This window comes from Tenrec ecaudatus, chromosome 13, assembly GCF_050624435.1.
Source record: "Tenrec ecaudatus isolate mTenEca1 chromosome 13, mTenEca1.hap1, whole genome shotgun sequence".
NCBI classification, from domain to species: Eukaryota; Metazoa; Chordata; class Mammalia; order Afrosoricida; family Tenrecidae; genus Tenrec; species Tenrec ecaudatus.
In genome coordinates, this window is record NC_134542.1 from 42918355 (window position 1) to 42933458 (window position 15104).

General features: G+C 45.4%; 1 protein-coding gene across 2 annotated transcripts in view; it reads left to right on the forward strand.

Annotated features, from left to right (window-relative positions):
- HECW2 (HECT, C2 and WW domain containing E3 ubiquitin protein ligase 2) overlaps positions 1-15104 on the forward strand; it is a 431089-nt gene that overhangs the window by 339632 nt on the left and 76353 nt on the right. For both annotated transcript variants that reach the window (XM_075529169.1, XM_075529170.1), the window contains 3 exons: positions 6966-7100; positions 10976-11078; positions 13814-13910. In XM_075529169.1, the coding sequence (XP_075385284.1) occupies positions 6966-7100; positions 10976-11078; positions 13814-13910 (335 nt within the window). The remainder of the gene's footprint in view (positions 1-6965; positions 7101-10975; positions 11079-13813; positions 13911-15104) is intronic.

Here is a 15104-nt window from a genome sequence, read left to right on the forward strand (position 1 = left end):
GTGGTTCTTCAGACAAAGAAAGATCGCGCTGGTGCGCTCTCGCTCTGTAGACTTGGTTACGAGGATTCTCTGCGTGGTTGCGGCTGCATGTTCTTTTAATATGAATTCCTGGTTTGGCAAACCATCAACTGGACAGAGTTTCAGACTTCTGGAACTCAGGCTTGTTGCGCCTGAGGTTGGTGTTTCTTTACAAATATCGATGGCATTTTCTCTCCTTAAAATAATAGAAACTTTGTAAAACTTTTTTAAAAGCATGGGTTGGGTAAAGTAAGACCTATATTTGGTTTGGCCTGAACCAAAATACCACTTGGCTCCAGAAGGCCCGTATTTCCTGCCTGGGGCTGTGTCCCAAAGCAGTGAGATTGGAGGCTGTGTATCTGCATTCCGTTCACATCGGACCGTCCTGTTAGTCCTCCGTGCTGTGAAGCCTGAGTGAAGTTCCTTCGTGAGACTGGAGAGTAGGGAGTTGGTGTTGTTCATAATTTGCTAAGAAAAAGGGCTTGTTTTTTGATAGAATTGCTTTTAGTCCCCCTCTTTTGTCATCTGCATCCTCACCGTGTTGTTTATCCAGACAGTGTTTACAAATACATGTTGGATGCTTTCATACAGACGCACAGGCTATTCGGGAGTCATGACTGACAGAGTGACCCAGATAAAACAACAACAAGCCCTCAATCAGCTTCCTGGCTGGCTTACTTTCCTCAGGAGAGCCTGTGGGAAAGTGCTCTGCCATCCGGCCTCGCGTAGTAACGTGTATCACAGTGAGGAGTGGCGAGTCTCGGACTCGCGCTGTGTATTTTCTGTGCTTTCTCTGCCTTTCCCAACTCCGCTGCGATCTGAGTGACAGCAAAGCACCGTGGAAACCTGACTGAGGCCAGACGGGAGGCCCAGAGCAGAGCCAAACACCTGCCGCGGAATTGCCACACCATACTGCCTATGGGGAGTGCTCGCAACAGAAACCAAACGGTTGCCATTGAGTCAATGCTGACTCGTGGTGACACTGGAGATAGAGGAGAATTGCCTATCGGATTCCTACAGTCCTGCAGCATCTTGTCACATTTTTCTGGGGTGGAGTCGCTGGTGGGTTCAAACCCCCGCCTTTCAGTCCGCAGCCAAGTGCTTTAGCCCTGCACCGATGGGGTTCCTTCGTTCGTCCTCTCCCCAACTGCTTGGCAGATTTTGAAAGCACGTGCTCCGTTTGACTTTGACACGGGACCCCTGTGATCGACAAATTGTACCTGTTCCCACCCTCAACCGCGCTTCCAGCAGGCTGGGGAGGATCCCGGTGCAGCGGCAGCCAGCGTGCTCTCTAGAGTCACAGCAGCCGCTTCAGGGGCGACTCGGGGGGATGGGGGGCGCTCTGCGAGAGACTGACATCATCAGCCTGCTTCAGCAAGCCCATAAATGCTTTTCTCAAATCAAGCACTGCTTGAGGTGCCGGGTGAGTCGAAAGAGGAAGACAGTAGGTGAGAAAAGAAGAGGGAGGAGACAGAGGTTCTTACGACTGCCTGCTCATTGCACATCAGAGTCAGACAGACGGATGGATGGATGGATGGGTTCACAACCCAACTAGACGTTACATTGAGAAACAGAACATTGGTCCAATTGTATTAAAAGGTGCACAATAACAATCTCGTAATATACCATATCACAAAAATCCTTATTTATCACCGTGGCTCCTGGCTTAAGTCTTTCATTGCTTTGAACTTGAGAGGAAACAATGTTGCACTCTACTACCTGGAAACTTGCACATCAGTCAGAACCAGGAAGGACCCAAACCAGGCTTCCTATGTTGTTGCTAGGTGCCTCCCAGGTGGTTCCGACCCATAGTGGCCCTGTGCACAACAAAAGGAAACCCGGCCCTGCCCTGTGCCCTCCTCACGGTCGTGCCTATGCTTGACTGTGGACCTTGTGTCAGCCCATCTCGCCGAGGGTCTTCTTTTTGACCACCCCTCTGTTTTCCCAACCGTGGCGTCCTTCTCCAGGACCGGCCTCTCCTGACAACATGTACAAAGTGTGTAAGCCTAAGTCTCGCCGCCTCTGCCTCGATGGAGCACTCTGGCCGCCCTTCGCCCAAGACAGCCGTGTGTGTTCTGTTGGCAAGGCCATCGTGCTTTCTGTGTCCGTCGCCGGCACCAGAACGGAAACGCACGGATCCCTCTTTGCTCTGCCTTATTCCGTGTCCAGCTTACACTTGCATCTGAGGCCGTGGGAAGTGCCAGGTGCGCCTTCGTCCTCAAAGCAACCTCCCTGCCTGTCAACGTTCTCAAGAGGCCTGTACAGCAGATCTCCTCCATGCTGTGCGTCACTCGAGCTCTGACTGCTGCTTCCATGAGCACTGACTGGATCCAAGCAAGACAAAATCCTCGGCAACTTCAACCTTTTCTTCATGTATCATGATGCTTCCTAGTGGTCCAGTGGTGAGGATTTGGGTCTTCTTTACATTGAGTTGCCATCCATACTGAAGGCTGCCATCCTTGATCGGCATGGTTTAATGTATGAGAGTTTAGTTTTTGATCAGACAAACAGTTGAGGTGTGCCAAGTTCGGGTGCCTACACGGTTGGGAGGGGATGCTGGGGGAAGGGCCCGCCCTTGTCAGGAGAGTCCTTCCAGGACCCTTGACATCTCGCTGACAATTGTGTATAGACCGTTCCTTAGGAAAATGTCTCAGAAAGGAGAATGGTCGTGTTAGTAATACAGTGCGTTAGACGGCCACAGCTTCTGTGTTGTGCACTTTTGTCCTTTCGTTTAACCATCCGTTAGTGTGTGATCATTTCCGTTTAACAGAAAAGGCCCTGAGGGTTACCAAGTTGTTTACAGGTTCCATTGCTAGAGTTCCAAACCAGGCTTGTCTTTTTCCCTGATCCCAAATCCTTTTCATTTCTTTTCCTGATCACAAATCTGTCTCTAGTTCCCCAAATTTCTCCTCAGCTATGACTAATTGCCTTTGAAAACATCCACTACATAAAAAAAAAAAAAGTTTGTAGAAACCAACTTTTTGTTAACTAGGTGGGGGTTACGTTGCAGACCATCAGTTTTGTGTTCAGTGACGTATGCAGCTGATCTGCCCCCTTCTCCTCTCCTCCCTTTCCTTAGGGCATTGTCTTTGTGTTCACCCAGGTGAACTCCGAGCTGACTTCTCACCAATTGCTCATCCTTCCCTCCGTGTCCCGCCCACTCCTGGTAACCATCAAAGTCGGGTTCTTTTGGCATGAAAGTCGTCATCTTGGTTTTTTTCTGTCACTGGCCTCATATCAAGTCTGCCCTTTTGCGATGGGCCCCCTTCACGCAGCATCCCACCCTCCAGACCCACCGTCATGAGGAGTCCCACAGTTTCATCTGCTTCCTTCGGGTTGCGCAGTATTGTATGCACCCAAGTTGGTTTGCCCGTCCTCCCGCTGGCGGGCATTTAGGTTGTCAGTCTGAGCTCACTATCTTTAGTCTGTCTCTCGTTGCCACAGCTTTATAGAGGTGGTTTATTCATAGCTACAAAAGGGTTTTAATAAGCCTTCTATTCCTATTTTTGGCTTTACAGTTTTTAGCTCTCCAGTCTCTTTGAACAAGCACACATACACAGTGAGAGATTTCATTTATTATTATTATTATTTAATATTGAAATATTTCTGTGTTTATATTTTAAAGTATGGATTTTAATAGTTGCTTATTTAACTGTGAGTTGTCCCTTTGTATTTTTGCCAGGAGACTACATATTAAGATTTTTCTTAATTCTTTATTTCTTTACCACCTTTTTCTGCAAGTCATTGTCTTAAAAGTTTGTTAGTAAGAACCAGCCCCTACCTTCAAGGAAGTTAGAACATAATTCTTTCCCAGATGGCTTTTGTACAAGCCTTTTAGCATCTGATTATACGATGACACTCCATGTAAATCACAGTTGACCTAGATATACACACCCATTTGTCCTTATAATTAGAAATGCATTATTGTTGTCTCTATATTACCACCCTCCCTTCAAAACATTCCCAAGAAATTAGGTAGAGTAAATATGCGATTCTATTTAAATACTCTTTGTATATTTGGTTGTTCAGGACAACAAGGCTAACGTTATTGTTTTAGTAATAAAAGCTTGTTAATCTTAATTTACCTAAAGAGGAGATGAGGTTGATTATAATCCGTAATGTGTATGATTTCAAAGCAGGAGTCAACCATGCCTATTTATAAAAACAATTACTGCCTGTTTTATTATATTTTACAGCAGTAGTGCAAAAACGCCCTGGTGGCAGAAAAGACGTCCACCCATATGTCTTTGAAGCACGTATCAGATTGAGTATGTGTGTGACATTTGGGACCAGAGGCTGTCAACCCCAGTCTGCATGGGATGTAGTGTCCATTTTACAAGATGTGCAATGTATTTCACCTGATAGGTTAGGGAAACAGAGCAGGACCTGGAGATTTGAGGCTGACAAGACCATCTCTACATACGCTGCCAGTCAGATGTTGAGAGAGGGGGAAGGGAAGGATTATTTTTCCACCCATTTCTCTGTTTTTTCCTAGTACATCTGTTGTTTGGTCTTAGTGGGGTGGGGGGGGGGGGGAATCTACTGCCTCAAGGCATGCTGGGTTTCCTAGACTGAAAATCTTTACAGAAGCAGATAGTATCAACTTTCTCTTGCAGAGCTGCCTGTGAGTTTGAACCATCAACCTTGTGCTTAAGAGTCCAATGCTTACCTGACAGTGCCACCAGAGTTTAATATAAATATACATGCACACACATACATAACACATACTATATGTATACTTACATATATATATATATATGTGTGTGTGTGTGTGTGTGTGTGTGTGTGTGCCCAGCAAGGGAATATATATATATTATACACATATATCTATATACATCTATGCCATTTCTCCAGTTTTTAAGATACCTACAAATTATGCCTCACAATGGGAAGGTGGTTTTTTAACAGAGATAAATGCTTTCCTCCCCTGGGATTTGCCAAATATAATCATTCCTAGTCTCTAAGGTACATTGTTAACTGAGTTCTTTCCGTTTCAAACATCCGTTCATTTTTGCTTAGGTTATTTGGCATCTATCATGCGCCCTGACACCTGGATGTAGATAGGCAATGATTCTTTTGGATTTCCTAATGCCTCCTTTATCTTTGATGACCCAATTAAATAGGCCCTTCTATCTGATCTGGAAAAACTCACATCTTCTAATATTTCTCAAGCTAGTGGAGATGATGAATTTCATTTTACCTTGCTTGAATTTGATTGTAAACACTTAGACCATTTGACCCCCATTGATAATGATTGACAGTGCTTACGTAGGGCTTTATGGTTAAACAAATGAAAAATATTTTTGTGTATTGCATTCAATCTTATCTGGAACACCAAGGTAAATAGTTTGTGAGCATTCATGATTTCGTGTCACTAGGATTCTGCAATAAATACGAGAGACATGGTTTTACACCTACTGAAATTGACAGCAATGGGCCTTGGCTAGCTATCTGCTGCTCAGAGAACTTAAGTGAATTGGTGAAAGTGATTAAGTTTGTATAGAGGTGTGGTAGATGACTAAATTAGAAAGGCAGGTAAGAAGTGTTTTTTTTTAAGGTCTTGAAAAACTGGCCAAAGAATTTGGAATCTTTTCTCTATAGCTATTGGGTAGCCATTAGAGATTTTGGATTGGCATAGTCATGTAATCAAGGTATTTAGAAAGAGTCTTCCTATACTCAAACCCAGACTGAGTTGCATCTCATCGCAACCCTGTCGGGCAGCGTAGAAGTGCCCTCTGGGTTCCCAAGGCTGTAAATCTTTACAGAGGCAGACAGCTATATCTGTCTCCCAAGGAGCAGCCGCAGAGTTCTAACCACTGAGCATTCAGATGGCACGTTATCACCCCGACTCCTTTCTTAGAGGGAGGTGCCAGCTCAGTTAATGGAGGTGACAGAGATGTGCCAACAACCGGGAAGGTACTAGTGTTTATATTTTTTAAAGGTCTGACATAATGGCATTCCGTCTGGAAGGTGATAGCCTGGTGGGAAAATGGGGAGTTAGGACAATTAGCACACGAGAAAGATGAGGTTGACCGCTCCGGTAAGGATGGACCCTTTCTTCTACCCCGAAGGACAGCTCTGCTCCATCTTACCCTATCCTGAGCCCCTGTGGCTTGGAACCGAGTGGATGGCAGTGGATTCGAAAGTGTTACAAGAGAGGAAGTCAGTGGTCTTGGATGTTTCAGGGGACAAGAAGTTAGCCATGACCAGAGGTAGAAATCACTGCTATTGAGCCGATGCTGACTCGGAGTGTCCCTGTAAGACAGAACAGACCTGCCCCTGTGAGTTTCTCAGACGGTAGCTCGTCATGGAAGGAGCCTTGGAGGCGTCATGGTTCCGTGTAGGGCTGCTAACCATATAAGGTCCCAGTTCCACCAGGCAGCTCCACGGTAGACAGATAGGACTTTCTAATCTCTAAGAGTGACAGTCCCTCAAGAGCAGTTCTACCCTGCCCTGTAGTGCCGCTGTGACTGGGAATTGACTCGATGGCAGTGAGTTTGGTTTTGGTAACTGTAGGGGGGGGTGGGGCAGGTAAAAAGCCCTGTCTTTCTCCTGCACAGCTGTTGGCTGTTTCAAATTGCTGACCTTGCGGTTAGCAACCCAACACATAACCAACAAAAGAGCCTCAGTGAAGAGGAGCCAAAGGATCCATGCTAAGGACTTCCTTGACAGAGCTTTTCTTTGATGGCGACCTCTTAGAGTATTTCCTGTAGCCAGGAGCCGCGCTCTCTCTTCCGTAATGGAGCCAGTCCTAGTAGGGCATTCCTGTCTGTTCTAAGAAGGTAAGCAGAAATGCCCAGGTATTTTAAATTATGAGAAAGTTAAGCTGATGATTGCTCCAAAGATTTCGTTGTGCTTTGTTTCTCTTGCATGTGTGATGGTATAGGTCACTAAGACATAATTACCAATGTGGGTGGTGAGTACTGACCAAGTGGACTGTTCCCTAGGCATTTTTTGTCGACCACAATTCCCGTGCCACCACCTTCATCGACCCTCGGCTCCCCCTGCAGAGCAGTAGACCCACCAGCGCGCTGGTTCATCGGCAGCACTTGACCAGGCAACGAAGCCACAGTGCGGGCGAGGTGAGTCTCAGGTCTTCAGGGCTGTCCTGTGGGCTTACAGAAGCTGTGTTGATACGATGGCTTGTGGGGTTGGATTGGCTTTTTTGTTGGTGCTTGGCTTGTTTGATTGTTTTGATTTTCCCCATTTGGATCGAGCGAATAGCACTGGAAGGCTGAAAAAAAAAAAGCTTTGAAATGTTAACAAGCTGTTTCTGGAATTAGGTACAACCTTAATTACAGATTTAAAAATAGGACCTGGGAGAACGATTGAAGATAGTAGGGATTTCTCTTAACTCAGAGGAAGGTGAGAGAAATCATAATGTCATGTAGATTGTGTTGAAGAGAGGATGCGGCTAAGCCAAAGTCAGCTTCGTAGGAAGAAATGAGTACAGCTTTCGGTGGGTTAAAATTAACCATATGACAGAGTTTTCCAAGTGTTGTTGCTGAATTAATTAAAAATCTTTTGGCAGGATCATGGGGTTGTAGAATCCTTACTCATTTTCTTTAAAACTAGGATAAGAGAGTTAATTTACATGCTCTAAACACAAGGAGAAAATAGACTGAATTAACTCTAAAATTCTACTAACCAGCCCTGGTTCTGCTGTAAGTTCTTGCTGACTGCGAGGTTGGGGGTTCAAACCTACCAGTTGCCTAGCAGGAGAAAGACGAGGCTTTCTGCCTCCATCAAGCTCTACAGTCTCAGAAGCTCTGTATCGGGTGGCTATGAGTCTTAACTCTGCAGGCGTGGATTAAAAGAAAAAACTCTACTGTGCTTCCCTTTGCCAGTTTGCAGTATCCCGTGGTAACCACAAGAGGGCTCTGTGATATATCTCTATTCTAAGGACAACAACAACAAAACTCCTTCCTAGTTCACGCTTTCCTTTAAGAGCCTAAAGCAGGGGACCTCAAGCTTTTTAAACAGTGGGCCAGTTCCCTGTCCCTCAGACCCGTTGGAGGGCCGGACTATAGTTTTAAAAAAAACTATGAATAAATTCCTATGCACACATATTTTCATTTTGAAGTAAAAAAACAAATGGGGCAAAAACACCCAGCGGACCGGTTAAATACCCTCTGCGGGCCCGCCCGCGGGCCATGTTTGAGGATGCCTGGTCTAAAGGAATGTTTTAGGTCACTCTCTCCGACCCCACCCCGTTCCTTAATGTGGGCTTACACATTATGTGTATATCATCATTTGATGTACATTCTAATTAAAAATCCCCTTAGATAAATAGGATTAGAGTTCCTCCCGGGCATGCTTTTGCAGTGTCTGCGCATCCTGGGTTCGGCCTTGGAGAGGAAGACAGATATGTTGGTGCTGTGTGATAAGGAAAATATTAGGACTCCGACGATAACTGAGTGGATTCATCAGAACTCCGCTCTGGGAGTTTCCCCTCACGAGGAGAAATGTGCTCCGATGAGCCTTGTGTGTTTGCTGGTTGCTAAGGACAGTCATAGAAGGTATGCCTGAGAAGCTCCTATAAAAATGATATAGACATATATTGCAGGATGAGGTATGCAAACTATGTATGTTTTATGAGCAGCTAATAAATCTCTACCTTGCTGTCCAGGTAAACGATGAGTTCTGGCTGGGATGATGCAGTAGCATTCATCTGCCAAGTAGAACAGACCTCTCACCTTTGCACCTGCTGTGTGCTGGGAGCATAATTAGTGCCCGGGGGCTTTATCTCATGCCACTGCACTTTGGCCACTTGCTTATCTTGACTTCACAATATAAAGATGTAAGGGCTAGTCAGGAATATTGTATCTGGGAAAGACATGAGTGAGATTTATAGCTGTACTTAAATTTTCTTTCAACCCCTCCACCTCAAGCGTGAATTATTTTCAATGTCATGGCTGTGGGAGAGGGACCCTAAGATAAACATTGAAATCTGAATGAGGAAATCTCCTCACACGCATTAATGGAAACAGCTCAGTGGAACCTGGAGCGCCCCATAAAGATTCAGCCGCCAGCTCAGTGGAACCGGGAGAGCCCCATAAAGATTCAGCCGCCAGCTCAGTGGAACCGGGAGCGCCCCATAAAGATTCAGCCACCAGCTGCAGCACTGTTAGCCCTCAAGGGGAGTGCGCTCTGGGACCCAGCTGTTGAAATCATGCACACATGACCTTGCCACCCAGACTTATCCGGGTGCCCACGGTCTGATGGTCTGATCTGAAGAAGTGAGCTCGAAGGAGAAGCTCTTCAAATGTTCTAGGAAATGATGATACACGGCAGCACCCTGCCAGAAAGATATGTATTGGTGGGTTGAACTGGTAAGTCCTCTGACCGACAGAGGAGTAACTAAAATTTGAACCTCCCAGAGAGTGATCGGCATCATTACTGCAAGCCGGTATCTCGGGAGAAGAGTGAGAGCACTCCCTCTTACAAGCAGAAGTCTTTCCAGGAAGTACTCCAATTAGTAGACGTTAGGGTGTCGCTTCTCTCCAACAAATTAATATTTACCCAGTACCTGTGATGTGAAAAGTCAGGAGCTTCTGGTGGCATCGTGGGTTATGAGTTGGACTGTAAGGTCTCAAGACCAACAGTTCAAATCCACCAGCCCCTCCATTCAAGACTGATGAAGCTTCCCACTTCACAAAGACTTACAACTTCGGAAAACCAGAGGCATTTCGACTCTTTCCTATAGGGTCTCTATGACTCGGGATTGATTTGATGGCAGTGAGTTTTGAGGCTTTTTGAGGACAAGGTAAACACCTCGTGGTTGGTGTGAGAGATCAAAATAAGTAGAGAATATGGAAGTACCCATAATACATGTGAATAAAAATGTAATGAAGAACGTTTGTAACAGCCGTGGCTTTAGCAATACACACCAAGCCCCGTAGGAGCTTGTTGAATGTCACGTTCAACTCCAGCTCGAAGGAAAGGAAAGAGTTCTCCGAGGAGCTACTGTTGGAGCCATGCTTTGGAGAATGAGTGAGCACCTTTGGAAGGACACACAATGGTATAGGGTGAGACTATTTCCAGTTTTAGGACCTGTAGACAAATCCTAAGTGAAGAGTTGCGATGCAGAGGCGGTGAAGGATCCAGTGAGCAGGAGGAGAAACCCCATTTTGTATGTTGTTCTTATGTTTTTAGCATGTTATTTTGACTTTGGTTCTCTTCCACGACTGATTGGTTTACACCACTCTTTTACTCTTGTCTTAAGAGATTTCTGTAATGTGCAGGAAAGAAAAACCAAAACAGAAGCAAAAACAATGTTAGATTTTTTTCTAATAAGAATATCAGGGATAAATTTGGTTATCTCTGTATGTATGAGGATCTAAATCTACAATAGATGCAATAAATAAATAACTCAGGTTTACGTATTTAACTCCTCCACCAGCTGCTATTAGCTCGCTGGCGTGGGAGGGTCAAACCAGCGAGTGCGCTTGTCATGCGTGCTCTAAGAGCACCCATAAATGCTGCTGAGCCCTAACCAAGAAACCCACACGGAGACTGCTGTCCTTCCACACATCCTCTGCGGAGGCTGGGGATTCCCGGGCCTGCCCAAGCACTGCCCACGGCCCCAGGCCTCCCCTTTGATTATGTTATTGCAGATTTGTATTCTGCCCATGCAGAAGTTATTCCTGATGAACAGGTCTGCTCGATAGCTGATAGCTGTTACAATCCCAGTAATTGCAAACATATAGAACTACTTCTGCGCCACTTGATAAATAGTCACTACCCTGGCCCCTGCCGTGTCGATGACGCTCCCCGGGCCCCTCCTCCGAGCTCAACAACTAAAGCACTGCTGTCCAGAGACCTTTATTCTGCTCCACACGTGGGTTCTGTCCCGCTAGGTTCGTGCTTGCCATGTTCATTGTTAAGTATTTGCAACAACTTGGTCGGAGGTGCAGATACAGGGCCTTCCGAGCGTAACTGATGCTTGTATTTGCAGGTAGGAGAAGACTCCCGGCACGCAGGACCACCCGTTCTTCCCAGGCCATCTAGTACGTTCAACACAGTCAGTAGGCCACAGTACCAGGACATGGTTCCAGTGGGTATGTCACCTCTTTCCAGGAAGTCTTTTCCTTTGCTGGTCATGTCAGTGTATCCGTGCATACTATGCCACATTCCTGTTGTCAGCCTGTGACTTTTTGCCCTCTATTTTAAAAATGGCATCCTTTAAAAAAATTTGTAACAACATTTTGGAAACTCGAATCTCAAGGCTTATGATTAGCCAGCATTTTCTCGACTATCTTTCACGAGGAGAGAGAGGTAGGAGATTGTTGAAGTTGAGGAAGAATAATTCTTAAGACATTTTCATCATGTGATCATTATGTCTTTAATGAGACAGAATTTAAATGGCGTGTGAGTCTACAACAGCCTCACAAGGGAGGGTAGCAGGCTTAAGGGCACTTGTTGCTAAAGAAGACATCAAGAGCCTCAAAATCAGTGAAGCTGACAACCACGGGAAGATGGACCTAAAGCACAATTTGAGTTGTGACAAGAATGATCGAGCCAAAGGTGGCCAGTGGTTTTCACCTTGGAGCCCTCGGGCAGGGAGAGTAGACAGATCTGCCGGGGAGAGTGCTTTATCTTCTTGTTTGGAAATTTTTACTGAAAAACAAAATGGTAGGTACCATGAGCTGTGATGTCAGGTCTGTAGCTTGACGACATTGAAAACCACTAGATAAAGACATTGCTAGGGTCGAAGTCTAACCATCTATATTTAATTATACCACTAATAATAAGATACCAGGTACCGCGCGGAGAGTTTTAAAGCACTAGAAAAGCCTCGCCTAAGGACTTATCCAGTCTCTGATCTTGGATGAAAATAACCCCATTAACAAGATTTCAGTTATAAACATGTTTTTATTACTCATTTTAGCAAGATGGTGTGTGCAATTGGGTGACTTTTGAGTTTCCAATGAGAGTCTGTGTTAACAGAAGGTTTCTTTTGTTGTTTTTAAAGAATATTTCGTTCAATATCTAATATATATAGCACAGTGCAACTAAAAATTGGAACTGGTAGCTGTCTACGGCATTATATTTGTTTGATCATTTGGTAAGGTGCCCTAGTGGTGCAACCATTAAGCACCCACCTACCTGCGAATTGAAAGTCAGCATCAAGGGAACCCAGGGGCTCTGTGGAAGAAAGGCCCAGCACCCCACTCCGGTAACGACTGCGGCTGAGAGCATGCCGGGGTACAGATCTACTCTCGCATCTGGGGTCCATATGAGTTAGGGTTGACTTTGACTTGACAGCAACTAGCTATGATTATTTTTTCATTCAAGAAAGACATGGGTCTAGATAACATTTATAAATGCAAAAGCGCTGACTAAACTAAGCTCCCTGATATGTGAGAGTCCAGACACTTAGTCTTGAATTTTTACTGATGTCCCATTATAAGTATGCTCCTAGTGGGGTATCCATTCACCATGAGCCAACAGCAGTGAACTTGGAGTTTGGAGGGGGGAGATGGGTGGTGCATTGTGCTGCTAACCGCAAGGTTAGCAGTTTGAAACCACCAGCCGTTCCTCGGGAGAAAGACAAGTCAAGATTTACAGTCTCAGAACCCCCTGGGGACAGTTCTGCTCTGCTCAGTAGGCTCACTACGAGTCAGAATCATCTCAATAGCCCTGACTGAGTGCTGATTGTTTATGATTAATGAATAATGCCATCAAAACTGAATCCCCTTAAGGAAGCAAATTTGTTTTCTTGACAAAAGTTGTGTTAGCAAGATCGTAACAAATTTTAAACATCTGGTTTAACACTTGTAGAGACACTAGCCAGTACTGACTAGAACATACAGTTTGCATAGTTGATGATATTGGTCTAATCGGTTTGGTGAAGACTCTGCAGAGCTTGTTACTGTGACCAGGTGCCATGGGTCTGCTCTCTGGCTCACAGCAGCCCCTGGCACAGCAACAGTAACTGGTGCCCAGTCCCCCCTCTGCACAGTCATGCTGGACTTGAGCTCACTGTTATACCCACTGCACCACACTCGCTCGTGGGAAGCCTTTCTCTTTATGACTGAATCTGCTTTACAAAGCATGATGTCCTTCGGGAACTGGCCCCTCCTGACAATGGGAATGGCCTCCACATAGAATTTGAAATGGGTTCTCCTCTATTTGGGCGATAGTGATTGATGGCAATTATTGCATTTGGTGACTCTGGCTCTATTACTTTACCTCTCTGGCTGACTGACATTTGGTCAAAAGATTATTTCCCATTTCTGGCAATTGCTTGTGAAGTTAATTTTTGGTAAGCAGTTGCTGAACATGATCAATAGTGAGAATCTTATTTGTGCTTTCATATAGCAATTAATTATAAATTTGCCTCATTGAGTCTAGACAAAATGCTTAAGTAAGAGACATGTAGCAGATCTAAGTTTAAATAAAATCACATAACTAACTAGACACGTTGAGATTTAACGATTGTTATGCAGAAGGAGCCCGGGCGGTATAGTTGCTTACACATCGAGCTGTTAACCACAAGTGTGCAGTTCAAACCCACCAGCTGCTCCTCGGGGGAAAGATGAGGCCACCTGCTCCCATCAGTGTTGCATCCCTGGACTCCAGAGGAGCAAATCTACTGTATTTGACTCGGGTCACTACAAGCCTACATCGGCGTGATGGGTGTGGGGTTAGTGGGTTTAAACTGCGTCTCAGATTACAAGATAAGTTAACCAGGAAAATGGTATTTGTTACATGTAACAAATACAGTCCTGTGCATAATGCTGATAATGGATTTTCTCTTCTAATTCTATTATTCTCTGATTGACATTTTTAGCTTACAATGACAAGATTGTTGCATTTCTGCGTCAACCCAATATCTTTGAAATTCTGCAGGAGCGCCAGCCTGATCTCACCAGGGACCACTCACTCAGGTAACCCTCCTCTTGGCATCTGGTTCAAGGTGCATTCACCCGAACATCACATCCTCAGTAGCCTGCTAATCGTCTTGGAAACAGCCTTTCCCTCTGTGATTACGAACGAAAGCTTCTTGTGCATAAACATCTTACGTTGTCCATACCAGATCATCCTAGTCCTGGCTTCTCTTTGTTAAGTGTGAGAGTTCAATAAGCTCAACTGTGCTCCGAACTACACAACGTCCTTCCAAGGAAAAACACGAAGAAGAAACAGAAGTGGACAGCCCAGTGACCTAGCAGTGCAGGTTCCGACGAAAGGGGTCAGACACTAGCTCTGCAAGGGTAGCTAAAGAAATGAAAATAGCATCGAGTTTAGTGAGTTGGGATTTCTAAAATCCTAGACTTGATGCTGCCTTTTTCGCATAATAAAGACCTCATCGAACCCAAGGAGGGAATGTGACCCTCCTCACAGTCTAGCGTTGCCTCGAGTGAACTTTCTCTTCCAAACAATTTCCAATGCGTCCTGCTTTGAACCCAGTTTGACTTTCCCAACTGTGTGCTGTTCCTCTTTGGCAAACGTTTCCAAATCTGCCAAGAGAAATCTTTCTTTATAACCGCGAGGCAGACTCCTCACCCTTGATCGATGCCTTTCAACGGCATCCGCTTCTTTCTCTCTCGTGGTCTAGGAGAATAGTTCTCAAGCCCCATGTCCCCAGGAGTGATGGGAAACCTACAGAGTCCATTTGGTCCCCTTTGCCACCTTAAGTATAGGCTTGCCCTGGGTGCCATTCTGGTCCACAGCAGCGATCTCAGACACGGATCCACTTTGCTGCATCAACGGGGGTCTTCTCGGTGTTGCCAAGGAGATTTACAAACTCTCCAGGTCTGGCCTCCCTGCTCTCTTCATTCTCTGGACGTGCACCCACATTAGTCATCCTCCCGTGGAATACGTGTGCTTATTGAAAAATGTCAACAGTGACGTCCTTTAACCCTGTGAGCTGGTCTGCGCCGTCACATGGGGCCACTGTGGGTAGGGAATTGATGTGACAGTCCCCAAGAACAGCAGCTAAGGCTAAAGCTGTACAAAATTTTCAAGAATGTCACAGATGCTGAAAGTATTACTCATACCAAAATGCCAGCTTCGCCAGGTTACCACCTACCACCATCTCAGTGCGGTCTCAAACACAGGCACGCTGCGGCCATTGTAAACTG